This window comes from Drosophila mauritiana, chromosome 3L, assembly GCF_004382145.1.
Source record: "Drosophila mauritiana strain mau12 chromosome 3L, ASM438214v1, whole genome shotgun sequence".
Taxonomy (NCBI): Eukaryota; Metazoa; Arthropoda; class Insecta; order Diptera; family Drosophilidae; genus Drosophila; species Drosophila mauritiana.
In genome coordinates, this window is record NC_046669.1 from 17,397,996 (window position 1) to 17,424,768 (window position 26,773).

Below are 26,773 nucleotides of genomic sequence, written 5' to 3' on the forward strand. Positions count from 1 at the left end.
TTTTTTTTTTTTAATTGGTCTCTAAAATGTATTTACCATGAAACAATTCATTTAATTAGTACGTTAACAAGAAAAACGTAAATAGGTAATAACCCTGAATAGGGGGTTATAAAAGAATGATAATAAATAAAGTTATTGATTTAATTAAAATATTCATTTCTAAGTTTTAGTTGAATAATTTCGAATGTTAAAAGTAGCTTTTTGCTCATCCCCTTTTTAGCGGAAAACCCGCCAAGCTGAGTATCACTGTTCACAGCTGTCGCACCGGCTTTTCAAAAGCCATCTGGCAACGCTCGCGAACGCTTAGTGTCAAAATTTCGTCTGTTTCGAAAAAATAATTTATTTTTGGGCTTTATTCACACATTTAGCACCGCATTATTCCCAATATTTTTTACTCAAAAGTTTTGGGGTACAAAATTCATAGCATTCATTGCAATGTTCCGATTTGGCAAGCTCCACCGCAGTCTGTCTAAGGTGGCCAAAAAGGGACGGACAGCTGTGTATTTCCAGAGCCGTTGCGTTCAGTCGAGGAGTTTCTTGCCGGGATTGGCTAGTAGGACGGCTGGAACGCCCTCTGCGACGGCCCAAGTAACCGGTGGGAACAAGCACCAGGTACAGACCCATGGTAATTCTGGTAACAGTGGCCACGAAGAAGTAAGTGCATTCGTAGAATTAGTTTACATAACACAAGACTCTAATATATTACCCCAATCCAGCATAACAGCCGCTGGCCGAGGAAAATCTTCAGTGGCATCCAGCCGACGGGTTCCCTGCATCTGGGTAATTATCTCGGCGCCGTGCGCAAGTGGGTGGAGCTGCAGAATGCCCGTGACGATGTCACCGTCTGTATTGTGGATTTGCACTCTATTACCATGCCCCACAATCCGCCGCTTCTGCGAGAGAATATCTTCACCATGGCCGCCACGTTGCTGGCATGTGGAATCGATCCCACCAAGAGCACGCTCTTCGTCCAGTCAGCCGTTGCCGAGCACGCCGAGTTCAACTGGATCCTTAGCTCCTTGACCACCATGCCGCGATTGGCTCAACTGCCGCAGTTCCGGGAGAAGTCCCGTCTTCTAAAGGATGTCCCTCTGGGATTGTACGTTTACCCGGTTCTTCAAGCAGCAGACATCATGCTTTACAAGTAAGTAAACATATTCCTTCTTTTGGTCGAGAATGCAAGCGTCCCAGTATCAGTCTTCAACGCTTTGGTTTAGCTTTACACATTCTTAAGCCATCTTTTAATCTCTGAAATGGTTTGCCATCTGCTTACTTATTATAGTACTTATAATATTCATATTCGTTTTTCCATTAGGGCCACTCATGTTCCTGTTGGCGCTGATCAGATTCAGCACATTCAGCTGGCCCAGCATTTGTCCAGAATTTATAACGGCCGCTATGGCGAGACCTTCCCTGTTTGCACCGCCATTATTGAGGATGGGGATGCCTCCCGTGTGCTGTCCCTGCGAGATCCCTCCAAAAAGATGTCTAAGTCGGAGGCGAATCCCAAGGCCACCATCAACTTATGTGACTCGCCCGACTTGATAACGCAGAAGATAAAGAAAGCCGTCACAGACTTTACATCGGACATTACCTATAATCCTGGCAAGCGAGCTGGCGTCAGCAATCTGGTCAACATTCATGCCCAGGTCACGGGACAGAGCATTAAGACAGTGGTGAACGAGGCCGCCACTTTGGACACGGCAAAGTATAAGGACCGTGTGGCGGAGGCTGTGGTCGAGCACTTGCGTCCGATCCGTGAACAGATACACCATCACATGACGAAGCGCAACGAGATGATCTACTTGCTGGAAGTGGGTGCAGAAAAGGCACGTCAGCAGGCACGTCAAACGTTGAACGATGTCAAACAGCGCCTAGGGCTAGGCACCAGTGCCAACATTCCGGCTGCGGTGCATGTGGCTCCACTTCTGCCCGCACCCGATATTTCCAAAACCTCGGCAAGCAGGCGAATGTCCAAGGACTTCGATGGGAATGTCCACGAGCGCCACGAACGGATGTACGGATTCGGAGATCAGCCAAGCGGAGGAGCTGGTCAGTCAACCACCGGCGAGATGGCGGATATGCCACAGGCCGTTCCACCGCGGGTGATCCGTCGGGCGCCCATCGTTCCCACTCAGACCATGCGCGTGGAGAAACAACTCGGTACCACTCGAACTCGACACGTTTTCCAGATGGACACCTGCAATGCTCCGCATATTGGGTTCAAACCGCCGCCAGGATTTTCGTCCAGCATGGTCACCGGAGGTATAGCTAAGAACAAGCGCGCGACAGTTAAACCCGTAACTGGCCATCTGGGATTCGGCCAACAATCGCAGGGTGGCTCTTACAAGCACAGCCAGAACGTGAATCCCAGCGCGGTATCCACCATTGCACGGGAAGTAAACGCTGCCAAGAAGCAAGAGTTCACTTGCAACCCCGCTTTGTACGGCTCTGCCTTAGAATCGCTTTCCAATTCAAGTCGCTCGAGCGAGAAAACTAACTCTACGGCAGGAGACAGTGAGTTCATAATTGTCCCGAACGAGGAGGAGGAGCAGGCATCCTTTGAGGAGCAACGCGAAGAAGCTGAAGAGGAGGAGTCCGCGGAACGTGAAAGGGAGAAAGGCGAGCGTAATGCCACAGAAGCTACCAAAGTCGAGATTTAACTCTCGGAAACATTGCAATTGTTATAAGTGTAGTTCAAGTATACTTAGGTAACATTACTGTCAAATCTGTCGTTTTTTTGAAAATCGCGAACGGCTTTTGCAGCAGAAGACGAAGTCAATACTTAAAGTGCTGCGATATCAAGATAATATAGGCGTACCAAAATCAAATGGCATATGTGGATAATGACACTACAATTGTTGTTATATTTACTGTTATGTACTGAGAGTGCAGTAAGATTACATTTTAAACTTGTAAAATGTTTAATCCCATGTGATTGTATTGGCCGGCTGGATTTCATCGCTAAATTATAAGCAAATCTCGCACCCAAATAAATTTGTACTGATTTAACATAGGAATATTCGTGTTTATTGCTTTCAGCTTACTTATTGTACTCTCGTTGTTTTTGGTATCCTATTTTACGGTATGAGGATAAGTGCATGTGTAAATTACAAAGGTGAGTATGTGAATGATGAGAAGCGCGTCTAAACGCGCATTTCGCAGGCAAAAAAAGTAAATGTAAAGTGTGGTTAATATCAATATATATTTAGGATGTACTGTGCATCAATATCAGGGGCACCTCGTTGCTGTATTTTGAGTTCTCCTGACCGCCCAACAACGCCGAATTGCTACAGTCCCGCATCATGGCAATAGAATTGTTGCGCTGTTCCCGCTGCCTCAGACGGCTGTGACGGATGCCATAGGCCAGGAAGATTGCCAGGCCTATGGCGATCCATATACTGAAGCGAATCCATGTGAGTATGTCCAACTTGATCATCAGGTAAATGTTGATCAGAATGGAAATGCCGGGTAGCCAGGGAACCAAGGGCACCTTGAACGACAATTTCACTCCTGATGTTGGCTGGCGCGAGATGACCAGGAGCAGTACTGCAAGGGGTATGGTGCCCAGCACCAACTTAATACCATCGAAGGACGTCACGTTAGCCAGATCCTCCTCGAACTTGGTCAGAATCTGCGAGAAAACCATGCACCAAAGAGCTGCAACAAAATAAAGGTTATTAGAGCTATATTAATAATACTAATTTAAAACATTTGTACTCACAGAACAGCGTGACACTGTAGGTCACGATCCTTGAAGTCTGCTTTGTGGGTACTGTCTGACCATTTAGGTTAAATATCCGCCTCCAGAGGGCACACGGACGATCCTGCTCGAGACCCGTGGCACGTCCGTTTGCCACAATGCGGCTCTCACGTCGATCGTCCACTTCGTAGCGGAGCATAAGGACACAACTGGCCACCATGGAATAGGCCAACAAAGTGCCAATGGACATCATGTTCACCAGTTGGCTGAGATTGAAAACGGCCGCCAGAATTCCAGTCAGCAGACCTGTGATCATGGTTCCCTTGAACGGCGTCTTGTACTTCTCGCTAATGTCTCCGAGAAATTTGAACAGCAATCCATCGTTGGACATGGCAAATACTATCCTTGGCAGCGGGAACATGGCTCCCATCATGCTGGAGCACAGTCCAAACATCGCTCCAATACTGACAACATACTCGGCCACATGCCAGCCGTTTATCCGGAAGACATGGGGCAGCGGAGCCTTTTCGTCCTGCTCAAAATAGGGCAGCATCATGGTCAGCACTGTGGACACTCCAAAGTAGGCCAGGAAGATCATGGCCAGCGAGACGATCACAGCAAATGGTATGGACTTCTTGGGGTTCTTGGCCTCCTCTCCAGCTGTGGCAATGCAGTCGAAGCCAATAAAGCCGTAAAAACAAACTGCAGCTCCCTTAATTATGCCCGAAACTCCGTAGGGCATAAATCCACCCTCGCCGTAGCCCTCGGGTACCTGAGATTTTGGAATGGACCAGTTGCTGCTGGAAACTGAAAAAAGGATTGTGTTAGTAAATAAATATGAAAAACAATTTCAAAACCAACCTTTAAAAAGACCCGCAATAATGACGAACAACACGACTCCAAGATTAAGCATGGTGAAAACATTGTTGACCCTGGTGGACTCCTTGGCTCCCACTGCAATGGCCAGGGAAAAAAGTATGGTCACCACGAAGGCAAACAGATCCGGATAGGCACCCATTCCCTCGATATTGAGGGGCATGTGGGTGCCCAGGAAACTGCTCATCGGATTGCCGCAAAGCTGATCGAGATAGGTGCTTAAACCCTTGACGACACTGGCAGAGCCTAGGGAAAGCGAATATTGGGCAATTAAATCAAATCAATCAGACGGCGGCGTCTCCAATTGAGAACTTACCAATTGCGTATTCGAGAATGAGATTCCAGCCGATGAGGAAGGCGATAAACTCGCCAATGGTCACATAGCTGTAGATGTACGCCGATCCCGCCTTTGGAACGCGAGCTCCGAACTCCGCATAGCACAGTCCGGCGAAAATCGAGGCGATGGCAGCGATGAGGAAGCTTACGACCACGGCAGGACCGGCATACTGCTTGGACACTTCGCCAGCTAGGACATAAACGCCCACACCCAACGTCGATCCGATTCCCAGGGCGGTAAGATCGAAGGCGGATAAGACCTTGGCCAATTTGGATTCATTCGAGTCCTCCAGGGGCTTCTTGCGTGTGAGCACGCGAAACGCATTCGTCACGCTCCAGCTGGGCATTCTGGAATATGTTCATTAAACAATTATTATAATGGGTAAGTGTGCAATTGGGGCTTAGGGCTTCTGCTGAGCCGTGCAATAATAACCCGCCGTATTTTCGATGTTTACAGAACCCACATATTAACACGTTCGCAATTTGTGGAAAGTGCCGGTGATGGTAGGTGGGCTAAGAAATTGTGCGGAGTTGGGTTTATGGATCGGGCCATAAGAAAATTAGTGGGCGTCCGTTAATGTGCGAATGTAGACAACGGTTTTACAGCCGCCAAGTCGCGTCGAAGCTGATCTAAATTGGAGTCTTGTGATCATCGGGGATTATTACCAATGACTCACAGGGGATATCTTCACACAAAGTTATCCCATGGTGCAGTGCCTCAGTTAAGACAACGCTCAAGAAACTAGGAGTTTGTCAAACTGTTCAAATACAAATTTGATAAGGATTCAGAAATTAAAAAATGCAAATCCTTCAAGTTTTCTAAATCCATTTCGGCTTACATGGTTGAAAATAATTAATGTCTTTAAATATTAAATATTATTAAAAAATGAGTTTTTTCTTTTATCACACAAAATTGTCAAGAAATAAACATAAAACTATTCAAACCCGTTTTAAATTTTCGATACAACTTTAAAATATGTTTGAAAATTTATATTTCAGAGAATTATTTATCGTTTTCTCACCTGCTTATTAGTGAACTAGTTCAGATAATTTATCACAAAGATACTTTTTTTTAGCTTGTCTCTTTTATCCCCTTTGAATCTTTATCAACTTAATATCACAAACTGCCAGCCATTCTAGGTTTCCAAGGGTGGAGTCGAGTTTCAAATACTTGAGTGGGCAAATAATAATCGAATCTGTATCTGGTTGCCACTTAATTGAGTTTGCGTATTCGAATTCGCAGTTTGGAATTGGATCGAGTTGCGTATAGCGTCGGGAAACGTTCCACTTATTTCTGAGCGTTTGTGAAGCACGCCAGTGCCATTAAATAGCGAATCGGTTCTACGGCTCCGGGGATCGTGGTGAGTTCCAGCCGGACAGAAGCTCTCGAATCCTCAGGTCAGACACAACTGTGGTGGAATCGCGTCTCTGACGCTGATAACGCTAATTGGTAACCCGTTACCCACCTCCTTCCCCACCTGAACATGAAGTACGAGTATCGCATACCCGAATGCATACTACGGATGGGAATTCTCAATCCAACGGATGCATTGTCAGGTCGATGGGCCAAGTTTACCACAAGCCCTAATGAATTGTCGCGTTCGATTAGCGGTTCGAATAGTGATATGGTGGTTTGTCGTCATTAAATAAATAGCAGAGTAGCTACATTTTAGGATCAGTTCACTTGCTTGGTAATTAAGATTTTTTGAGGCTTTAATATTTACATCTTTGACAGGCATCTTACACATTAGAAAGTGGCTGATATCTTAAAGAACTTTCACAAGATAAAAACCACGACTTGAGAACTAAACTTTAAAAAAAAAATCTTAATATTTTCTTTGTATGACTAATTTTTCAAATGAAGTATTATTTCCAAGTACGAAATATGAGAAATACTTCATTGCGACCAGTTTAATTGGAATTTTTACGCGCCAAAACAAGCAGCTGAACTTTTCGTCCCTATGTGAAAAGGATAAACACGCTCCACAGGGCATTTTCCAGTTGGGGTGTTGATACCACTTGGATGGTTTTGCTTTCGTACGGCACTACTAATTTCGCTTTGTTTGAGCTTTTCATTCACATGGCCGCGTGTAGATGGAGATTTGGCCATTGTTTATACGCAACTCAGCTGATAGGGAATAGCCGATTCACGTCGTTTGGCCGAGAAGTGGGTGCTAAATCGTGGCTAAAATTAGCCACCGTGTTTGATTGCATTTAACGCTAATTTTAGACACTAGTTGCATGCGTGTTCTTGAGGCCATCCACACACACACACAATTCACATCTCAAGTAACTCACCCATAGTACTCGGCGAACTCCTCCATTGCTGTCATGCGAATCGATTTGATTAAATTCAATTAATACTGTACCGCTCATCAATTTGCGGCCGCTTTCCGTTCTTCACATAACCATTCTGCCGCAAACCATGTGTTTTGGTCATAAAATCGCTTTTCCACGCAACACAGGCACATATACATTGCCAGTGCAGCTGCCGCTCTCTCCATTCTCCCATTTGCCATGGCCGCAGTCAAAAGGGGATTGCACCTCGCTGAACCCTTCTAAATAACAGTAGCGCAAACCCAACTTGAAACCTCTTTTTTAGAAACTTAAAAATCTATTGAATTTCAAAACTTTCAAATCTTAGTTTTATTAAGCGAACAAATTTTTCGGTTAAGTCTTAAGTAGTTGAAATATAATTTGTATAATAAAATTTAATAATTTAGCTCATATTTATATCTTTCTATTCACAAGTAAAAACTCTAAACCTAAATAAGAATAAGATAAGATAATGTAAGAATTCCAAGCGAGTTCAGTTGAAATTTTGATATTAAATATTTGTTGACCTGTACTAATTATAATAATGATAATAATATATATATTATTTATTATTAAATAATATATTTTATTATTAAATAATGAAGCTATTATTATTATATTATATTATTATAAATTATATAAAGTAATAATATTGTATTATTTGACATCCCTCGCGCTACGTCCATGATCATCTACCATTTGCGTTTGACGGTCGGGAGAGAATCCGGGTAGTCGACTTCTTCGAATATCCATGAGCTAGATATGCTGGCGTTATAAAGACATTCAATGCTGTGGAATGGCAGCCCTGATTTTGCCGGTAAAAAGCACAATAGCCGCTCTCTTTTGTTGGCTCTCTTTTGGGCCTTTCTTAGTGTGCTTACTACATAGCCACTTCAATTTCATCAGCCCCTAGTTCCACCCCTAACAGAGGTTCTTAGAACGTTTCAAGAAACACCGCCTATTGTTATCTTGCTCACATAATTTAGGGCTGAAAAATGTTAGTTTTTTATATTTTTAAATAAGAACACTATATGATCAAAAGCAACAGAAGTAAATGTTGTTATACATTTATTTTTTCATTTATTTATACATACATTTATTATACATTTATTATTTCATTATTTCTAATCTACATACATACATATGTACATACTTATAATAAAGTAATCCGATCCGGCCTGTTTCGACTTACGTATGCACCACATGCAATAGAAAGAAGACTTTTTGAAAAATTTCATGCATTAATCTATGTATCTTTAAAATTGAAATTAGTTTGCCTAGACATGCATATATACTGATCAAGCATATACATTTCTATATATGGACTTATGTACATACATATGTATGTTTATATGTACATATATACAGAATAATGTATAATTACACTTTTCAAAAACTTATAATGAGTAGGAATCACTCTGTGCAGAAGAAATCACTTTCACATGAATCAACAATTAGAGTTTTATTTACAATTAAAGTCACATTTTGAGTTGCTAATCAGTTGGCGAAGAGATTCCGATGATTGAATGAATCATACATATGTATGTATGTATTTATGGGCATACATATGTAAGCTTGTACAAACATAGATAAAATAAATTTGCTCAAATTTGTTTATTAAGGGACAGTGGTGTAAATATAAACTGATGAGTGCGCAGACAAGCAATTTTAATCTGATCCGTTTGCAGTTGGTCAAAAACTAAATGATGCCCACTAAGACTACAATATTATATTTGCTAAATATTTAACGGATCTTAATGTTTCGTCATGGAAGTTTTAAATCCAAACCTTTACGCTGTTCAGTCACACTTGGTTATAATAAGGCAATCATAATTTAATAATCTAAACTAATTTTAACATCGAATAATCTCCAACACACTTAGTTTCAAAAAGATTGTGAAGATGTGGAGTTATCCTTTCGTTGCAGCTGGGTTGCTGATTTTATTCGGTCTGAATTTGGTCTTTTTGCTGGAAACCAACTATTGCCTTTTAAAAAACTGTCCAGCGGATACAAAATTGCCACATATTGGCTGCAATAACAGTGGGGTAAGAATGATAGTTCGAAAACAACAACGTAATTTCATTCTTGTGATAAAAGGGCGTTGCTAATTATGTCGGGTTGCGATATTTTCAAATCTTTCTAGCAATATGGCTGTTGTTATCTTAAGATTTGACAATTTGTTTTTAACTTAAACCAATTTAAATTGGATTCTCTACGTATTACTATGCTATTATGAAACAATTTTTAGTAAGCTAGCGTAATGTTACATTGCTACATTGCATTAAAAACATTGCTACCCATATGTACCCGTTACTCGTATAGTAAAAGGGTAAGCTAAATTGGTTAAAAAGTATATAAATAATAAATATAATAAAGTATATATGTATGTATATTCTTGATCAGGATACATAGCCGAGTCGATCTGACCATGTCCGTATCTCCTTCTGTCTGTCGTTTTGTCCGCATGAACGCTGTACTATATGGAACTATAAAAACTGAATAGTTAAATTAGATAGGCAGATTCTAGTGACATCCACGCTGTGGAATTTTTTAAACCCATTCTATAGCCCACAAACCCATGTAGCCACACCTACTCCAACGCCCACAAACCCACACTTTTGAAAAATGTTAATATTTTTCTTCCTTTTACATTTTTTTTACACTTTGGCAAGGCGCCTCCTTACACCTACAAAACGCCCAAAATGGTCACGGCCACATTTTTAAAAAATTTTTTAAGTTTTTTTCTCATTTTGTTCCCCAATATCTATCGATATCCTAGAAAAATAATGAAATTTCGCATCCCCACTATCTGAGTAAAGGGTATCTAATAGTCAGGGAACTCGGCTACAGTATTCTCTTTTGTTTTTGTATTGCAGAGCTGGTCGCCAAAATGCGGAAAAGAACCAAAAATCATTGACGTACCCAAGCATATAAAAAAGTTCATTTTAAACTATCACAACACATATCGCGATATTGTGGCCGGTGGTCAAATGCACAGGCTACCCATTGCAGCTCGTATGCTCAAGTTGAAGTGGGACCACGATTTGGCTCTTTTAGCTACAATCTTGGTTAAGCGATGCGATCTCCAACCCACAGACCACTGTACATCCACGGAAGAGTTCTCGTCCCCAAGCTACCATGCCGTATATAACAAGTTCAAGGCAAAGGAGGATACATTCAGGATAGTTCGATCTCAGCTGAATGCGTGGTATGATCAGTATAAGCACGTTTCTGCATCCAGTCTAATTGATGGATTGTCCACGGCTAAGTAAGCTTTAATTGTAACTTCAGTTCTAATATAATTCATGGCAAATAATATTTATCGGTTTTAGGAAGGAGATTGGGCACTTCCTAAGGATGATTGTGGGCCCCACTAACCGATTGGGATGTGCTATAGCCAGTATCGAAAAAGACGGATGGACCCATCAATGGCTAGCCTGTCTATACAGCTGTTCACCCCAGAAGAACACGCTTCTATACGAGTATTCCGGAAAACCGGCAGTATACTGCACCACTGGGGTTAATGGCAAATTCCAAAATCTATGCAATGACGCCGAACCTGTGAAAGATTGCATGCACTCTGAACTATTCAACACAATGACCGCCAACGACACTACATCACTGATCAGGGGCATGTTGAATAGACAATCGCAACCCAGAACTTTTGGGTGGCTTTGGAATTGGGGGAAAAAAATTTGGGGCTGGGTGAAGAATGCTTGGAAAACAATTGTGGGTTGCGGTAATGGTGGTGGTGGTGGTGGCGGTGGTGGTGGCGGTGGTGGTGGCGGTGGTGGTGGTGGTGGTGGTGGTGGTGGTGGTGATGATGGCGGTGGTGGTGGTGGTGATGATGGCGGTGGTGGAGGAGGCGGTGGTGGCGGAGATTATTAAGATGGTGAATGAATTCGACTTATGTATCAATAAATTTATAACATGAAAATTATGGCTAAAATAAAATAAAAGTCACAATCTACAGATAATACGAAATTTTAAATATAATTTTACTCTGCGATTATGTTTTGTGTTATTTTAATATTTGCCGCTTACAAATTAAACCAAATTGTTATCTGTGCAAACAATAAAAGTACATTACAATAAAACAAGAAAGCTTGTTATAGTTGACTATCAGATACTGGATTCCTTAAGCTCTTTCGCTTTATAGTTTCGAAGATCACAGCGCTAATACGGACAAACCGACGGACATTGTTTAATCAAAGACACTAGAATTCTAGTTATTAGAATTATTAGTTATTATTCTAGTGTCTTTGGCTTAATCCACTCGTCTAGGAGACGTTCCATTCAAAGCCATCTAAAATTGCAAATTTAAAAGATATGTTTATTTATCGTATCGTAATATTAACTAAACTAATAATATTAGTTTTCTTGAAGATAAAATAATTATTTTGTATTCACATTTGAGCCATGAACTGAACTAATGAACTGAGCTTAATTTAATAATCTAAACTAATTTCCACACCGAGTAATGGTCAACACACTTAGTTTCAAAAAATTGTGAAGATGTGGAGTTGTCCTTTTGTTGCAACTGGGTTGCTGCTGTTATTCGGCCTGAATTTGGTCTTTTTGCTGCCAGAAACCAACTATTGCCATTTAAAAAACTGCCCAGCGGATAAAAAACTGCCCCACATTGGCTGCAACAACCGTGGGGTAAGAGGGTTACTTTAGAGCTTTAAATTTTAGTTATAGTATAGATCGGTTCATAGTGTTTTATTTGGTCACTTTGTGATAAAAAATGGCGCGGTTAGTCAGTTTGTGGTTCTTATATTTATTTTTAGATTTTTCCTAAAACATAGCTGTAGTTATAAAAAAGATTAAAGAATTTGTTGTTAGCTTAAACTGAATGGTTGCGGATTAAGTGCTTTATGCAATTTTGAGTAAGCTACTGCTCAGGTATACGAGTAGATCTCGCTTTTGTAGTTTTTACTATTCATGAGGAACCCATTCAAGATAAGACTATTTTTATAAAAGAGTATATAGCATTTCCTGAAAAATATATAACAGGTAAAGGTATACACTATAAAATATGTATATTCTGACCAGTATCACTAGCGGAGTTGATCTTACGATGTCATCTGTCCGTTCGTCCGTATGAACGTCGATATATCATGAAGCTAGAAAGTTGAAATTTAAGATGTATATTACTTATTTTGGCACTGCCACTCTAACGCACACAAACCGCTCAATATTGCTATGCCCACACATTATATTCTCTGCAAATTTGTATTGATATTACCAAGCAAGCAGTTTTGAAAAAGATTTATATTGTTCTTCTTTTCAAGAAGTTCTATCCATATGCCAATTTTTTCGGTGTAAGCTGATTACAGCTTATTTTTATTTTTTGTATTACAGAACTGGTTTACGAAGTGCGGAGATGAGCCAAAAATCATTTTACTTTCAAAGCATTTAAGAAAATTCATTCTGGACTACCACAACACATATCGCGATATTGTGGCCGGGGGTCATATGCACAGATTACCTATTACAGGCCGCATGCTCCAGTTAAAGTGGGACCACGATTTGGCTCTTTTGGCTACAATCTTGGTAAAGCGATGCGATCTCCACCCACAGACCACTGTACATCCACGGAAGAGTTCTCGTCCCCAAGCTACCATGCCGTATATAACAAGTTCAAGGCAAAGGAGGATACATTCAGGATAGTTCGATCTCAGCTGAATGCGTGGTATGATCAGTATAAGCACGTTTCTGCATCCAGTCTAATTGATGGATTGTCAAATGATAAGTAAGCTTTAATTGTAATTTCAGTTCTAATATAATTCATGGCAAATAATATTTATCGGTTTCAGGAAGGAGATTGGACACTTCCTAAGGATGATTGTGGGCCCCACTAACCGATTGGGATGTGCCATAGCCAGTATCGAAAAAGTCGGATGGACCCATCAATGGCTAGCCTGTCTATACAGCTGTTCACCCCAGAAGAACACGCTTCTATACCAGTATTCCGGAAAACCGGGAGAATATTGCACCACTGTGACTGATGGAAAATTAAAAAATCTTTGTAATGACACTTGTAATGAAACTATTCAAGCCGATAACCACCAATGACACTGCATCACTGATCAGGGGCATGGTGAAAGGACAAAGCCAATCCAGAAGTATTTTGTGTGGCTTGTGTCCTCTCTGCTGCAAATGGTGGAATTGGGCAAAGGGAGGTTGGGGATTGATTAAAAAAACTTTGGGTGTTATTACAGATGGTGGTGGTGGAAGTGAAAAATGATTTTAAAAATTTCATAATTTTGGAAATTTATTTAAATGTAACTTAATATTAAATATTAATTGAATAATTAAAATAAATGTAATATTTTAACGAATGTAAAGTTCAACTTATACTTTTGGTATTATTTTGGACATTTAAATTTTAAAAATGCAGTAATCAATAGGTAAAATGTGGATTTTTTATTTCATATATTGTCTTGAAAAATTATATTGATATGGCACGTTAACTCCCACAAACCGTCGAAAAATTAAAAGTTTATCTTGCACTTCCACTAGCGAAGTTACGGGTATATGATAGTCGATAGTCGGGGATAACGACCAAAGTTTTAAATTTAAAATGCCGTCAAGTTTTTTTAAATTGCAGCTCCTAAAGGTATGCAACAATTCTCTTCTGTAGACACGCTAAGAGGAACGAATCTCTTTTGAATCCGCTCTCTCTTCCTTTCTCTCTTGGTACCACCCACTCCAAAGCTGGTTTGATGTTATTTTGGATGGGATATATATATTAACCGGTAACTGACTATTAAGGCAGCCTCAAAATATTTTCACTGGGTTTTTAGTTGCTCTCCGCACTTCGAGTCCGGCGGATCAGAGATTAGAATTCGGGGAATGATTAACTCGATCGCGAATAGCAGTGATTGAAATTGGCATGCACGAATCTAGCTGATAAGTCCATTGTTATTTGGATTCCTTTTATTTGATTTCGGTGAGCGTTTTTTTTTAATCTGTCTGATAATAAAGGTGTGTGAACAGAATTAAAAGATTTGGCAATAAATTCCCGTGCGATCGTTAAATACAATTTAAAGGTGTATATCAATTGATTTGGACTGGCGTTAGAAAATAATTAAGGAAAGTAAAATATTGTTTCGGCGTATGCAATAAACAAGCTGAAACTGTTCATGTGTAAAAGCTAACTCATTAATGGATGTGACAATGACTTGTTATTATCTAATATTTATCTTAAGCTTTTTGTGTGTACAAGAATTATTTTTTATATCTATCGCATGATAAACTAAATACCTAACATTAAAGTTATTGTTTAATATTATATATAAACATGTTTGTTTGAAACATATGTATCATGAGAAACGATTGTTGAAGAGTTTAATACTTCAAAATAATTAAAAACAATTGAGTTGGTTGAGAACACTTTCCCAGGCCGATATTCTAGCAGGGATCATAAACAACTTCCTACTTGAATAACTTCCAGAGTCATCTCATTTGCATTTACTCGTAGTTGTTGTGATCTTTAATTACGCCTAATTTGTTGAAAACATTTGCCTAAGTGCACATTGCCACGATGTTTGCATACTGTCTATCAGTATTTACATATATTGGGTGTACTGTATTTATTTTTCAGCTAGATGTTATTGAGCGGCAGAAATTTCCCAAAATTAACTATTAAAAGCCTGACCAAATTGGTTAAATTGAAAAGCATTATACCGCTAATATATCCGGAACGATCTGAAGAGCTCATCCATCATTAACAGAGTGTTACCCGCTGACTTGTTGTCGCCCATTTGGTATGTTAATTTTTAAAACGCTTATATGCACTAATTCTCGTTTATTTGTTTTTTTTACTAGCTGTCCCGTCCCACATCTTCCTCACTCCATTCACGGCGATGTCAACTCATCTGGATAAATTCAGCAGTGCTACCTCGTTGTTAACTGGCTTTGTTTTATGTATTGCCCTATCAAATGGAATTATTGCCACATCCGATAAGCCCAATATCATCATTATAATGGCAGATGATCTGGTAGGCACCGCGTGATAATTATTTGATCTAAATACCACTTAACGGCAGTTTCCGACAGGGTTTCGACGACGTTAGCTTTCGCGGCTCCGATAATTTCCTCACTCCCAACATTGATGCTTTGGCATATAGCGGAGTGATCCTTAATAATCTCTATGTAGCTCCGATGTGCACACCCAGTAGAGCAGCTCTACTGACTGGAAAATATCCTATAAATACGGGCAAGTTTAGACTTAGATGATAATAGAACTATATTCCCAAATGATCCCATAACTGTAATTATATCTTTTAGGAATGCAGCATTATGTGATTGTCAACGATCAACCTTGGGGTCTTCCGCTCAATGAGACCACCATGGCGGAGATCTTCCGGGAAAACGGATATCGAACAAGTCTCCTGGGAAAGTGGCATTTGGGATTGGCACAACGTAATTTTACGCCTACGGAAAGGGGCTTCGATCGGCACTTGGGATACCTTGGGGCCTATGTGGACTACTACACCCAGAGTTATGAACAACAGGTAAGGATAAGCTAAGAACGGAACTTTTACTAAACGAAACCATTATTTAAAAACTCATAGCCGTTACTCAGCTAGCCGCAGTACAAGTTTCCCTCTTTTAAATTCTTTTGAAAAATAATAAAACAAAATAACTTTTACTTTGGTAAATATTCAATATTATCTTGCTTACAAATATTGCTTATATACATACAATTTTTCATATTTTTTCAATTTTTTTTAATTTGTTCTATTGTAATTTATTGAAACCTTTAATATTGTTGTGATTTTTTCAGAATACGGGATACAATGGTCACGATTTCCGGGACAATCTTAAATCCACCCACGATCACGTGGGGAATTATGTCACCGATGTGCTCACAGCTGCTGCCGTCAAAGAAATTGAGGATCATGGATCGAAAAATAGTAGCCAGCCCCTGTTTCTACTTTTGAATCACCTGGCTCCCCATGCTGCAAACGATGATGATCCCATGCAGGCACCAGCAGAGGAGGTGTCCCGATTTGAATACATTAGCAATAAAACCCATCGTTACTACGCCGCCATGGTTTCCAGACTGGATAAAAGTGTGGGATCTGTAATCGACGCACTAGCTCGACAGGAAATGCTGCAAAACAGCATCATACTCTTCCTGTCCGATAATGGTGGGCCAACAGAGGGACAGCACTCTACCACTGCCTCCAATTATCCACTGAGGGGGGTAAGTCGTGTTATTAGATATTTATTTATAAGCTATTTTATAAACAATTCACTTAACTAACTAACTTAATTTCATTATTAGGAATTACACTGATTTTTTTTTTAATTATTGAAAACACTACCCACCCAAAGATCCTTAACTATATCTTAATAATTAACTTCATTTTATATTTTAGCAAAAGAATTCCCCCTGGGAGGGCGCTCTGAGATCCTCGGCGGCTATTTGGAGCACTGAGTTCGAGCGGCTGGGAAGTGTGTGGAAGCAGCAGATCTATATTGGCGACCTTTTGCCCACATTGGCGGCAGCAGCCGGAATATCTCCGGATCCGGCGCTCCATTTGGACGGATTGAACCTGTGGTCTGCCCTCAAGTACGGATACGAATCGGTAGAGCGGGAGATTGTCCATGTGATTGATGAGGATGTGGCAGTGCCACATTTGTCCTATACGCGTGGAAAGTGGAAGGTGATAAGCGGCACTACCAATGAGGGTCTCTACGACGGCTGGCTTGGTCACAGGGAAACCAGTGAAGTGGATCCTCGGGCCGTGGAATACGAAGAACTCGTTCGGAATACCAGTGTCTGGCTGCAGTTGCAGCAGGTGTCCTCCGGAGAGCGCAACATCAGCGAACTAAGAGATCAGTCCAGGATAGAATGCCCGGATCCTTCGACAGGAGTTAAGCCATGCTTGCCTCTCGAGGGACCCTGTCTATTCGATATCGAGGCTGATCCCTGCGAGCGGAGCAACCTATATGCGGAGTATCAAAACTTGACAATCTTTCTGGATCTTTGGGCGCGAATCCAGCAATTTGCCAAACAGGCACATCCTCCGAATAATAAGCCAGGGGATCCCAATTGCGACCCGCGATTTTACCACAATGAGTGGACTTGGTGGCAGGACGAGAAGGCTTCCAGTTCAGGGACTATCGGGGTAATGAAAGTCTTTACCCTGTTAGTGGTATATATCTTCACAAGCAGGTGTATTCATTAAATCAAAATAGTTATGTAGGTAAAATATTTAATGATCTTGTTAGCAAAGTTGGCATGTAATCAAAAAATTAATAAAAACTTCGTCTAAGCACAATAAACCATTTCACATTTTATTTGTATTTTTTTACACATTTTTTTATTTCCAAAAGCAAAATCTTAACTATTTAGCTTGTGGCCGTAACTCATTGTGAGCCGATAGTTTTTGTGTAACCAATGCGATAACTTATGGCTTAAATTTTACCTATCAATATTCATTTCTGAGTACTGTCCAATTGGATCCAGTGTCAAATCTCCCTTTTATCTAATCGATTACTTCTGCGAAAACTGATAGTTGCAAAACCCCCTTCAAATTAAATGAAACCACAGCCAAATAGCTTTCTGCCAATCAAAGTGGCTTATATAGTATTTAACCATACTAGTTTACGACACTGAAATCAGGGCAAGATCTTTGGTTACAAATTAAATACCATAAACAATCAACTGTTCTATCTATCAATATAATATAATAAAAGAATCACAGACTTTGTTAACTTAATTTGTATGCCAAATCGAACTTAAAGTAAAAATAATCGAACTCAGTTACATTTTAAAGTCCAAAATTTTTATTTCTATTTTCTTGTCATGCGGAAAATTACCACCACTTCATAATAAAATATGAATTTAAAAGACATTTCGAGTTAAGGTTTTTAAATGTCATTGAAAAATTATTGGACCTAATCTTTGTGTTTAAAAGTCAATCCATTTAATGAACTATATACGTTAATTGTTGCATTTCAAAAAATTAAATAATTGCGATTCCGTGAATTACAAAATAAATATAAATATTTGAAATAAATTATGTTTTATTTATTTTTTAAGGGGGAGCAGGATATCAAAGGAACTTAATTCAGACAAAGATCTAGTAGAAGAACCTAGTAGAATGTTCCATTGATCTTAGGCTGGGCCACCAGAACTTCATATTTGTCGAACTTTCGCAGGGCCAAGCTCTCGTGCTTGATGATGCACACCTTCTGGCTGCTGAGGAGCAGGGTGCCGATTAGGATGCCTCCATCGGTCTTGGCACGGCAGCAGAACACCCGCTCATCTTTGACCGTTGTGCCCACGGCAACGGCTCCCTTTTCATAGAATCCATCGAAGCTCCTGACCCAATAGTACTTGACATCTCGCTCAGCCACAAGGATGTCGTAAACGAGGAGCTTTGAGGACGCGGTTTCGGTATTGAAATAAGCAGTACCAGTTTCCGCAACAACTCGAGCCGGCAGGATGCTATTGGAGTACTTAACACGACCTACATAGGTGGTAAATCCGTAGGGATCGAAGCCACCCACAATGGCATTATAGGGAACAACGTAGGACAAATTACCAGCCTTCCACACGTGCTCGGTATCTGTTCGAAAATATTATGTTAATAGGATTCAGTTAACCGTCTGGTTTTTTTGGTTCTCACCATAAGTCGAGGGAACCGCGTAGGCAACTGCGAACAGGGCCAAAACTACACAGGCAACTTTGTACATCTTGACGGATTCACTTTGAGTGTCTGGCCAGTGAGTGACTTAACTGCTTTTATAGTCGGCTTCTTATCTCCCGACTCCAATTACACTTATCGCTATCAAAAGATTGGTATTGATAGCATCTGTTTCGGTGACTAACGCATCGTAGTTTTATTGCACCCTTTAAAAGTAACATAAGTTTCAAGAAAAAATCCCCCTAAGCCATTTCATAATATTGAGTTATTACTTAATTGTTAAATATAGAATGTTTAAAAATAAAAATAAATACAAATATAATTAAATATATATATTTATGTTGTCTTTTGTTAATACAATAAATGAGCTAAAAACTTTATTAATGTTTTTATATTTTAAAATCAATATAAGTACAGCATAGCCATCGAAATTTGAAAAAAAGTTTGTTAGCTATTCTTGATTAAAATAAAAAATGTAATAAAATAAAAATGGTTGGCTTTAATTTGATATATTTTAAATAAAACAATATTAGAAAACAGTTTCTTAAAGTTTAAAATTTTTTTACTAGATCAAAGATCCTGTCAATAATTACGATCAATAATTTCCTAAGGGAATACCTTATTCGTTATCCCTTAATCCATAATAAAATTAAAAGTTGTATTATATTTTAATTATCTTAGTGAAATTTTCATGTAAATTCCTTTCCTTATTAAAGTTTTCATCTTATCTAACATGATAAATCAATTAGGAACGCAAAGAACATTTTTCTGATAAAGAGTTATAGATTTTATTTGCTTGCATTCAGTATACAATGTACCCATTTACAGAGCGAATGGCATGAACGGAGCCACTTGGCGTTGTCTGACCAGTATCTCGTACTTGTCGGATTCATGGAGTTGAAGGTTATCGTATTTGACAATGCACCTTCTCTTGGAAGGATACAGGGTTCCAATGAAGACGCCCCCAGCGCATCGGATGCGACAGACGAAGACGCGTTCATTGGCGACATTGGTTCCCACGGATACTGCATTATTCTCCCGAAAACCATCGAAGCTACGGATCCATTGATAGCTGACAGTGGCATTGGACACCAGGACCTCGTATGTTATAGTTGCAAAGTTAGCCTCGTCCGTGTTAAAGGAGGCTCTTCCCAATTCCGGGACCACTCGGGCAGGCAGAACATTATTCACGTAGTACACACGGCCGACGTAGTTTATGTAGCCATCGGAATCAAAGCCGCCCAGCACTGCTTCGTCCGGCAGATCCTTCGTCCTGTCGGCAAGGATCCATTTGTCATCAGTGCTATAGACTGCTCCTTTTATGAGGGTCACCAAATGAACTAGGACTACGGTCCCAATTATTAAGCCCTTGTAGAAGTACATGCTTGAACTGTTGACTAGGAAGATGTCTTGAACATTCCCAATTGCTGACCGTCTTTATACCTTTTTTATTTTTGGGGTAATTTACTTGTTGTAAATTATTTCGGGGGTAATTTTATAGATTAGATAAATGGTTATTTTTCTAAAAGTTCTGTTGTCAATTCATCGTGAGATTAAACTTCAGAAAAATTACCGAAGTTAAAGTTCCCCTTCACATAAGCTGTTCTAAACCTCTTGAGGCCACTATAAATTTAATTTTCTTAAATTAATTTTATTGGATTTTTTTGCAAACCTAAATATATTCTCATCAATTAATACTCAGCTAATGGGCGGTTTGTAGGCGTGGCATTCTGAAATATAGTTCCACAGCGTAGTCGTCACTAGAATCTGCAGGTCTGATCTTAATGTTCTAGCTCAGATTCTAGCCAAGATTACCATGATTATACAGACAGACGACTGAACAGTCGGGCAAGGCTAGATTGACTCGTCTAGTGATCTTTATCGAAACTATATATACTTTGTTGGGTTGAAAAGGCTTCCTACAACCTTACATAACTTACATAATTTTCTACAAATCTAGTTAATCATTTTACTCTACGAGTAATTTTACATGCGCCTAATGCGTAAAATAATTGGATCTTAATTGGATTTCGATCTTGAAGTACTTCATTTCTTTAATTAATAATTTTTGATATGTCAAAAACTTCAACACAGTTGTGCTGTTTTTCTACCTGATTTAAATAAAGATAAAAGAAAAAGAAAATTGCATCTTAAAACTTTGCTTCTTTAGTAAATATTTGAATTAAATTCAAAGTCATTAATTAAAGTGAAAGGAATTATTTTACATTAATAAATATTTTTTATATATATTTGATTGTATTTATTTTGTTGCTCAGCATTTAATGTTGTATATAAAAATCATCAAATGGGGAGATGGCAGCTACACGACGTTCGCGGACGAGGATCTCGTACTTGTCGAACTGCCGGAGCGGGAAGTTGTCGTACTTGACGATGCACATCCGCTTGGCAAGGTACAAAGTGCCGATAAAGATGGATTCATCACAGCGGACACGGCAGATAAAGACACGCTCACTGGATGCGTTGGTTCCCACAGATACGGCGTTCTTCTCCCGGAAACCATCGAAACTTCGGATCCAATGGTAGCCTACAGTGGCGTTGGACACCAGCACCTCGTAGGTGGTGGCCTGGTTGCCCAAGGTGTCGGTGTTGTAGGTGGCCTTTCCCAGTTCCGGAACCACTCGGGCTGGCAGAATGTTACTGCTGTATGTGACACGACCCACGTAGGTGTAGTAACCATCGGGATCGATGCCACCGAGAATCGCTTCCTCTGGAAGGTCCAGGGTCTTGTCCAGGTACACCCACTTGTCCTCATAGCTGTAGACTCCTCCCTGGATAAGAGCCACCAGCTGGGCGAGGACTACGGCCACAATTGCAGAGCTCTTGGCTGAGAACATGATTCGATTGTTGAGAGGCGGGGTATTGTGGACATTTCGAGCTGCTAACAGCTTTTATAGGTCTTTCTTATCTATAGATTGATAGTAAATCACTCTTCGAGGGGATACTCTGTGATTAGATTGTTAGTGACTTTTTTAGATCGGTGATTAACAATTAAAGTTCTGGGGTCAGTTACAGGGAAGATCTTCAAACCTTTTGTTAAGCCCCCTCCAAAAAATTCCCCTAAGAACAACCAATGTGACATATTGTGGAAAATGAAAACGGTGATATACATTTGCTAATACACCGAATTCGCTAGGGATCCTGACAAAGGACCCTTATCGGGCTGAAAACGATTTACTAAACCAGTTTAGTTATTTTAAGAGAATGTAGTACAACGTTTTACTCAATGAGTAACTACCTAAATATTGTATTCAAGGAAATCAGCTTTTCAGTAGCTTTTTTATAAATAAAATCTATTTAAATGACGTTTTCAACTATTATCTACGTATATAACTTAAGCGGAAATATCATGTTTTAGAATGATGATTTAATTTAATCGTATCCGAAAAATAAAGAGTTGTTTTTATTTAGCAAGTTCTTATATGTTAAATAACTATGTGAATTGGCCAACCTTCCAAACTTGGCACGCATATGGGTAAGGCCAAAATCGTACCAAATCAAAGGCAGGAATACTAATCAACTTAATTGGAGATATTCAAACAAGTTTGTGGTTCATCAACATAGCCGCCTTATCAAAGAACGAGGTACAAGAACCCTGACCTAAGTCAACTATCATAATACAGCTTAAAACAAAACTTGGCTTATATTTTTTTCTCGCAATCTCACTTGATCCCTTCGAAAGTTCGTTAAACTTTGATTTGTGCCTTTGCAAAAGCCTCATTTTGGTTTTGCTTTCATGGCGGTTGGTTTTGCTTTTGCACGATTATTTCTGTTGCTGTTTTATAGCAGTAAGCTATAACTTTTACTACTATTTTTCGCGCACGCTTCGTGACGTCACAGTCGTCGGAGTCGGCGAAAACGTTGTCACTTTAAAAGCGCCAAAATCCAGCGAAGCGTTTAGTCGAGTGGAGAAGTCGCTGGGAGAAGGATCGTCGACGATCACTTTTCATCGCTGAGCCATTCAGCTGATATCCGCTGATTTAAGTGTTTAAAATTAAGTGTAAGATGCTAAGACGGCTAAAATAGCGCGTTTGGAAAGTTCAAGTATTCTCCTTAAATAATAGGATTAAAATAAGTAAGGGTGATCACACCAAGTGCAGTGATTTATGCAGTTTTAAATAAAGCTCATGTGTCTTCCAGATCATTTTTTAAATCGATTTCCGTTATCTTAGTAATAATACGAATAATATTTACAATAGTTTAAAGTTTATAATACTCATTGCAAAGCATCAACTAATTATATATACGAAATTTAAGTTAGCATTGAGCACTGAACCAGTTTTTTTTTTTCTAATATGCTAAACACAGCTCTATCTGAATTGAAAACGCTCTTGCTTTAATGAAGTCATTATAAAAAAGACATTTTTTTAAGTAAAATGAAAAGCACTCGAAAAAACATATTACTTTATGGCTACCGAAGAGCTTCAATAAAAAATTTAAACGATTACGTTAAGAACCACTTTCCTAAAGCGCATATAAGGACCATTAAATTAATTGATACGTTTTGATTCATCTTGGTTTCAACAGTTTTTTGCTCTTTTAAAATATTGAAGCAAAGTGTAACGTTTCACAATTATAATTGGCTAACGAAAAATGTTATTGAATGAAAATGAACATAACAATAAATTGGTTTTAGTATAAGATCGTCAAAATCCTTAAAGTTTTCAACCGCGAACTTTTTTCCATTAAAACTTGTTTCGATCGCATCAGTCAGAGGCAGTTGTGTTGTCTTTATACATAAGAACCTTTCCAATAACGACCGATTAACTTGATCTTAATTGCATCACAAGTGTTTTATCAAGGTCACGATATTAACAACCTGTGAAGGTCATCGCCTACCCGCTGGGCGTTCCCATTCTCAATTACAATCCCACATGTCGTGACGAAAATTCCCATCTCATTCGCACGACTTTCTTGTTTATATCCAAATTATGTGGCTTTATTAAAACTCGGTCAAAATGCTAAAAAAAAAATTGCACAGCTCATAGATTTTATTGCTTGTCTTGCTTATCTGTGATTTCATTATTGCCAGCTTTTTTATGGCTATTGCGCGACAATTAAAACACAGTTTTAGCCATGATAAAAAGAAATTACACTCCTCACGGCGAAGGTAAGCCCAAATACAAACTTCCAAGTGTTACTCGTTTTATATAATGTCCCAACAATTGTTGCTAAAGCCACCAAAATAAAACGACAATGGTTGAATGAACTTTTTGGCCATATGGCACACTAAACAATGGAATAGGTCAAGAGGGAAGAAGTTTGGGGGCAGCGCCTGTGGAAGATGGCTGATTATACAATTGCCAATTATGGCGCGGAAAATTTAACAGATACTGATTATACTGCCTGTGCAATATTATTAAAAAGACTTTTACATGCAGCCATTTCCACATATTGCAACATTTTAAGTGTTTTTCGGCGTTTGCAGAGTAAGAGTTTTAAAAGACGCATCTCGGAAATTTTTATTGACTATTTGCTAATATGAAACGTGTACAGACAAATCTTGAGACAGCAAACCCATATTATTGAAAAAACATCAACGATGAAACGAAGTGTTACTAATTCTGTTTAATATATAAAATATCTATTTATAACATAGATTTGGAAATTATTGGATTGTCAAGGCCGTAAAGATGACAACTGGAAAAATCCACGGTCTGCTGGTAGTGAGTACCATATTCAGCCTGGCATTTGGATCTGGATATTCCACAAAACCAAACATAGTTATAATACTAATAGATGACATGGTATGTTGTTGACAATAAACTTTACATGATTGCCAAAAAGAACTAATTGCCATTCCAATATCAGGGAATGAACGACGTCAGTTTTCATGGCTCAAATCAGATCCTTACACCGAATATAGATGCTCTGGCTTACAATGGCATCCTGCTGAATAAGCATTATGTTCCGAACTTGTGCACTCCATCTAGAGCTACTTTGCTCACTGGAAAATATCCCATACACACAGGTAATATGCGTTTTACAGGCAAACAATCATTCGATTTCCTTACATCCGAATATTTTCAGGAATGCAGCACTTTGTGATTATCACCGATGAGCCGTGGGGTCTTCCTCCGCGAGAACGCCTTATGCCCGAAATTTTCCGGGATGCGGGCTACTCGACCCATTTGGTGGGCAAGTGGCACTTGGGCTTCTGGCGCAAGGATCTTACGCCAACAATGCGTGGATTCGACCATCACTTTGGCTACTACAATGGCTACATTGACTACTACGACCATCAGGTGCGATTGCTCGACAGGAACTACTCGGCTGGACTGGATTTCCGGCGGGATCTGGAGCCGTGTCCCGAAGCGAATGGCACTTACGCCACAGAAGCCTTTACTTCGGAAGCAAAAAGGATAATTGAGCAGCATGATAAGAGCAAGCCGTTGTTTATGGTGCTCAGTCATCTGGCGGTGCATACGGGCAACGAGGATAGTCCGATGCAGGCGCCAGAGAAGGAAGTGGCCAAATTTCCCCACATTAGGGATCCCAAGCGACGCACTTACGCTGGCAAGTTAATACACAACGTCTAACTAATCAATATTTATAATCGTATTACTATTTTTTATCATAGGTATGGTTTCCAGTCTGGACAAAAGCGTTGCCCAGACAATTGGTGCTTTGAAGGACAATGGCATGCTGAATAACAGCATTATTCTGCTCTACTCGGACAACGGAGCACCCACGATAGGCATCCATTCCAATGCGGGTTCTAACTATCCCTATCGAGGAGTAAGTAATCCAGGAATATAATGAAAACCATGAAACTAGAATATTCATTCACCTATTTTACATTCAGCAAAAGGAATCGCCCTGGGAGGGTGGCATTCGATCGGCTGGTGCTCTGTGGAGTCCACTGCTGAAGGAGCGAGGATATGTGTCCAACCAGGCGATACATGCCATAGACTGGCTGCCCACACTGGCAGGAGCTGCCGGCGTATCCTTGCCGCAGGATCTTCTGTTGGACGGCATTAATCTTTGGCCCATGCTGAGTGGCAACGAGGAACCAAAACCAAGAACAATGATTCATGTACTCGATGAGGTTTTCGGCTACTCATCGTACATGAGGGATACTCTTAAGTATGTAAACGGGAGCAGCTTCGAAGGACGATACGATCAGTGGTTGGGTGAACTGGAAACTAACGAAGACGATCCCCTGGGTGAGAGCTACGAACAGCATGTCTTGGCATCGGATGTTCAAAGCCTACTGGGAAATCGGGGATTAACTGAGGATCGCATCCGACAGATGCGCAGCGAAGCCACCGAAACGTGTCCCCCTGTTGAAGGACAAAATCCTGTAGAGCCCCATTTCAAATGCGAACCACTGAAAGCTCCCTGCTTTTTCGATCTGGCCAAAGATCCCTGCGAGCGATACAACCTGGCCCAAGTTTATCCACTCCAACTGCAGCAACTTGCCGATGAGGTGGAACAACTTCGGAAGACTGCGATTCCCAGCGCCCGAGTTCCGCATTCTGATTCAAGAGCTAACCCGACTTTCCACAACGGAAACTGGGAGTGGTGGAATAATACGGATACTCAATCAAGTTCCGGCACCTTCTCCATCAATTTATGGCTTGCGATGGGCAGTATTATAGGCTTAGTATACCCAAATCTGTTGTAGTGGTAAGTTCTTACTAGAATAATTGTTAATAAAAGTTAATTATAGAAAATAGTTTCTCCGTCAAATCTTTAAAGTCGCTTGAGTGCGAACTGGTTTTCCAGTTAAATAATAGAAAAGTGCGTATATTATCTGTTGATAATTCACTTTGTAAACAACTTGAAGTTGCAGCGTGAGCTATACTTATCTATTTCCACTCTTCAATAATGTGACTTAAAACAAAAAAAGCC

The 26,773-nt window shown here is 39.9% G+C and overlaps 8 protein-coding genes and 1 pseudogene across 10 annotated transcripts; 5 read left to right on the forward strand and 4 right to left on the reverse strand.

The window, feature by feature from the left end:
* Positions 1-286: 286 nt before the first annotated feature.
* Positions 287-3,016, forward strand: LOC117140022 (tryptophan--tRNA ligase). The gene is made up of 3 exons (XM_033302752.1): positions 287-654; positions 717-1,144; positions 1,316-3,016. Exons 1-3 carry the CDS (start codon positions 436-438, stop codon positions 2,661-2,663), a joined length of 1,995 nt encoding a protein of 664 aa, XP_033158643.1. The 5' UTR covers positions 287-435; the 3' UTR covers positions 2,664-3,016.
* Positions 3,008-7,345, reverse strand: LOC117140023 (cationic amino acid transporter 2). Its single transcript, XM_033302753.1, has 5 exons — positions 7,214-7,345; positions 4,896-5,263; positions 4,565-4,825; positions 3,725-4,510; positions 3,008-3,660 (listed from the first exon to the last, which is right to left on the reverse strand). Exons 1-5 carry the CDS (start codon positions 7,246-7,248, stop codon positions 3,209-3,211), a joined length of 1,902 nt encoding a protein of 633 aa, XP_033158644.1. The 5' UTR covers positions 7,249-7,345; the 3' UTR covers positions 3,008-3,208.
* A 1,788-nt stretch (positions 7,346-9,133) lies between these two features.
* LOC117140324 (antigen 5 like allergen Cul n 1) lies at positions 9,134-11,072 on the forward strand (the record flags this gene model as incomplete). The annotated part of the gene is made up of 3 exons (XM_033303174.1): positions 9,134-9,277; positions 10,109-10,500; positions 10,565-11,072. Coding segments are annotated over exons 1-3 (1,044 nt in total), but the record flags the coding sequence as incomplete, so codon positions are not given.
* Positions 11,073-11,747: 675 nt separating this feature from the next.
* LOC117139310 lies at positions 11,748-13,852 on the forward strand (annotated as a pseudogene).
* Positions 13,853-14,055: 203 nt separating this feature from the next.
* On the forward strand, positions 14,056-17,534 carry LOC117141174 (arylsulfatase B). 3 transcript variants are annotated; one of them, XM_033304510.1, is made up of 7 exons: positions 14,056-14,187; positions 14,842-15,004; positions 15,066-15,238; positions 15,297-15,456; positions 15,528-15,754; positions 16,027-16,449; positions 16,625-17,534. In XM_033304510.1, exons 3-7 carry the CDS (start codon positions 15,104-15,106, stop codon positions 17,435-17,437), a joined length of 1,758 nt encoding a protein of 585 aa, XP_033160401.1. In that variant the 5' UTR covers positions 14,056-14,187; positions 14,842-15,004; positions 15,066-15,103; the 3' UTR covers positions 17,438-17,534. The 3 variants fall into 3 exon arrangements, with proteins under 3 accessions (XP_033160401.1, XP_033160403.1, XP_033160402.1); XM_033304512.1 differs by lacking the exon at positions 14,842-15,004; XM_033304511.1 differs by lacking the exon at positions 14,056-14,187 and having other exon boundaries at positions 14,520-15,004.
* Positions 17,535-18,258: 724 nt separating this feature from the next.
* On the reverse strand, positions 18,259-18,964 carry LOC117141175. Its single transcript, XM_033304513.1, has 2 exons — positions 18,884-18,964; positions 18,259-18,823 (listed from the first exon to the last, which is right to left on the reverse strand). The coding sequence occupies exons 1-2, from the start codon at positions 18,948-18,950 to the stop codon at positions 18,348-18,350; spliced, it is 543 nt and encodes a 180-aa protein (XP_033160404.1). The 5' UTR covers positions 18,951-18,964; the 3' UTR covers positions 18,259-18,347.
* A 759-nt stretch (positions 18,965-19,723) lies between these two features.
* Positions 19,724-20,284, reverse strand: LOC117139312. Its single transcript, XM_033301555.1, has one exon. It carries the CDS (start codon positions 20,282-20,284, stop codon positions 19,724-19,726), a length of 561 nt encoding a protein of 186 aa, XP_033157446.1.
* Positions 20,285-21,144: 860 nt separating this feature from the next.
* LOC117141476 lies at positions 21,145-21,778 on the reverse strand. Its single transcript, XM_033304946.1, has one exon. It carries the CDS (start codon positions 21,754-21,756, stop codon positions 21,181-21,183), a length of 576 nt encoding a protein of 191 aa, XP_033160837.1. The 5' UTR covers positions 21,757-21,778; the 3' UTR covers positions 21,145-21,180.
* Positions 21,779-22,834: 1,056 nt separating this feature from the next.
* Positions 22,835-26,744, forward strand: LOC117141475 (arylsulfatase B). The gene is made up of 6 exons (XM_033304945.1): positions 22,835-22,919; positions 24,519-24,666; positions 24,731-24,890; positions 24,950-25,435; positions 25,500-25,657; positions 25,725-26,744. The coding sequence occupies exons 2-6, from the start codon at positions 24,553-24,555 to the stop codon at positions 26,544-26,546; spliced, it is 1,740 nt and encodes a 579-aa protein (XP_033160836.1). The 5' UTR covers positions 22,835-22,919; positions 24,519-24,552; the 3' UTR covers positions 26,547-26,744.
* The last annotated feature ends 29 nt before the right edge of the window (positions 26,745-26,773 follow it).

Bases quoted from the DNA above. Each gene is read 5' to 3' on its own strand.
- LOC117141174 (XM_033304510.1), top strand. From the start codon at position 15,104: ATGTCAACTCATCTGGATAAATTCAGCAGTGCTACCTCGTTGTTAACT. The intron at 15,457-15,527 runs GCAAGTTTAGAC...TATATCTTTTAG, and splicing joins AAAATATCCTATAAATACGG to GAATGCAGCATTATGTGATT. The intron at 15,755-16,026 runs GTAAGGATAAGC...TGATTTTTTCAG, and splicing joins CCCAGAGTTATGAACAACAG to AATACGGGATACAATGGTCA.
- LOC117139312 (XM_033301555.1), bottom strand. From the start codon at position 20,284: ATGTACTTCTACAAGGGCTTAATAATTGGGACCGTAGTCCTAGTTCAT.
- LOC117140023 (XM_033302753.1), bottom strand. From the start codon at position 7,248: ATGACAGCAATGGAGGAGTTCGCCGAGTACTATGG. The intron at 5,264-7,213 runs GTGAGTTACTTG...AACATATTCCAG, and splicing joins GAGTTCGCCGAGTACTATGG to AATGCCCAGCTGGAGCGTGA. The intron at 3,661-3,724 runs GTGAGTACAAAT...ATTTTGTTGCAG, and splicing joins CTACAGTGTCACGCTGTTCT to CTCTTTGGTGCATGGTTTTC.
- LOC117141475 (XM_033304945.1), top strand. From the start codon at position 24,553: ATGACAACTGGAAAAATCCACGGTCTGCTGGTAGTGAGTACCATATTC. The intron at 24,891-24,949 runs GTAATATGCGTT...GAATATTTTCAG, and splicing joins AAAATATCCCATACACACAG to GAATGCAGCACTTTGTGATT. The intron at 25,436-25,499 runs GCAAGTTAATAC...TTTTTATCATAG, and splicing joins CAAGCGACGCACTTACGCTG to GTATGGTTTCCAGTCTGGAC.
- LOC117140022 (XM_033302752.1), top strand. From the start codon at position 436: ATGTTCCGATTTGGCAAGCTCCACCGCAGTCTGTCTAAGGTGGCCAAA. The intron at 655-716 runs GTAAGTGCATTC...ACCCCAATCCAG, and splicing joins GTAACAGTGGCCACGAAGAA to CATAACAGCCGCTGGCCGAG. The intron at 1,145-1,315 runs GTAAGTAAACAT...TTTTTCCATTAG, and splicing joins GCAGACATCATGCTTTACAA to GGCCACTCATGTTCCTGTTG.
- LOC117141175 (XM_033304513.1), bottom strand. From the start codon at position 18,950: ATGTACAAAGTTGCCTGTGTAGTTTTGGCCCTGTTCGCAGTTGCCTAC. The intron at 18,824-18,883 runs GTGAGAACCAAA...ATTTTCGAACAG, and splicing joins CGCGGTTCCCTCGACTTATG to ATACCGAGCACGTGTGGAAG.
- LOC117141476 (XM_033304946.1), bottom strand. From the start codon at position 21,756: ATGTTCTCAGCCAAGAGCTCTGCAATTGTGGCCGTAGTCCTCGCCCAG.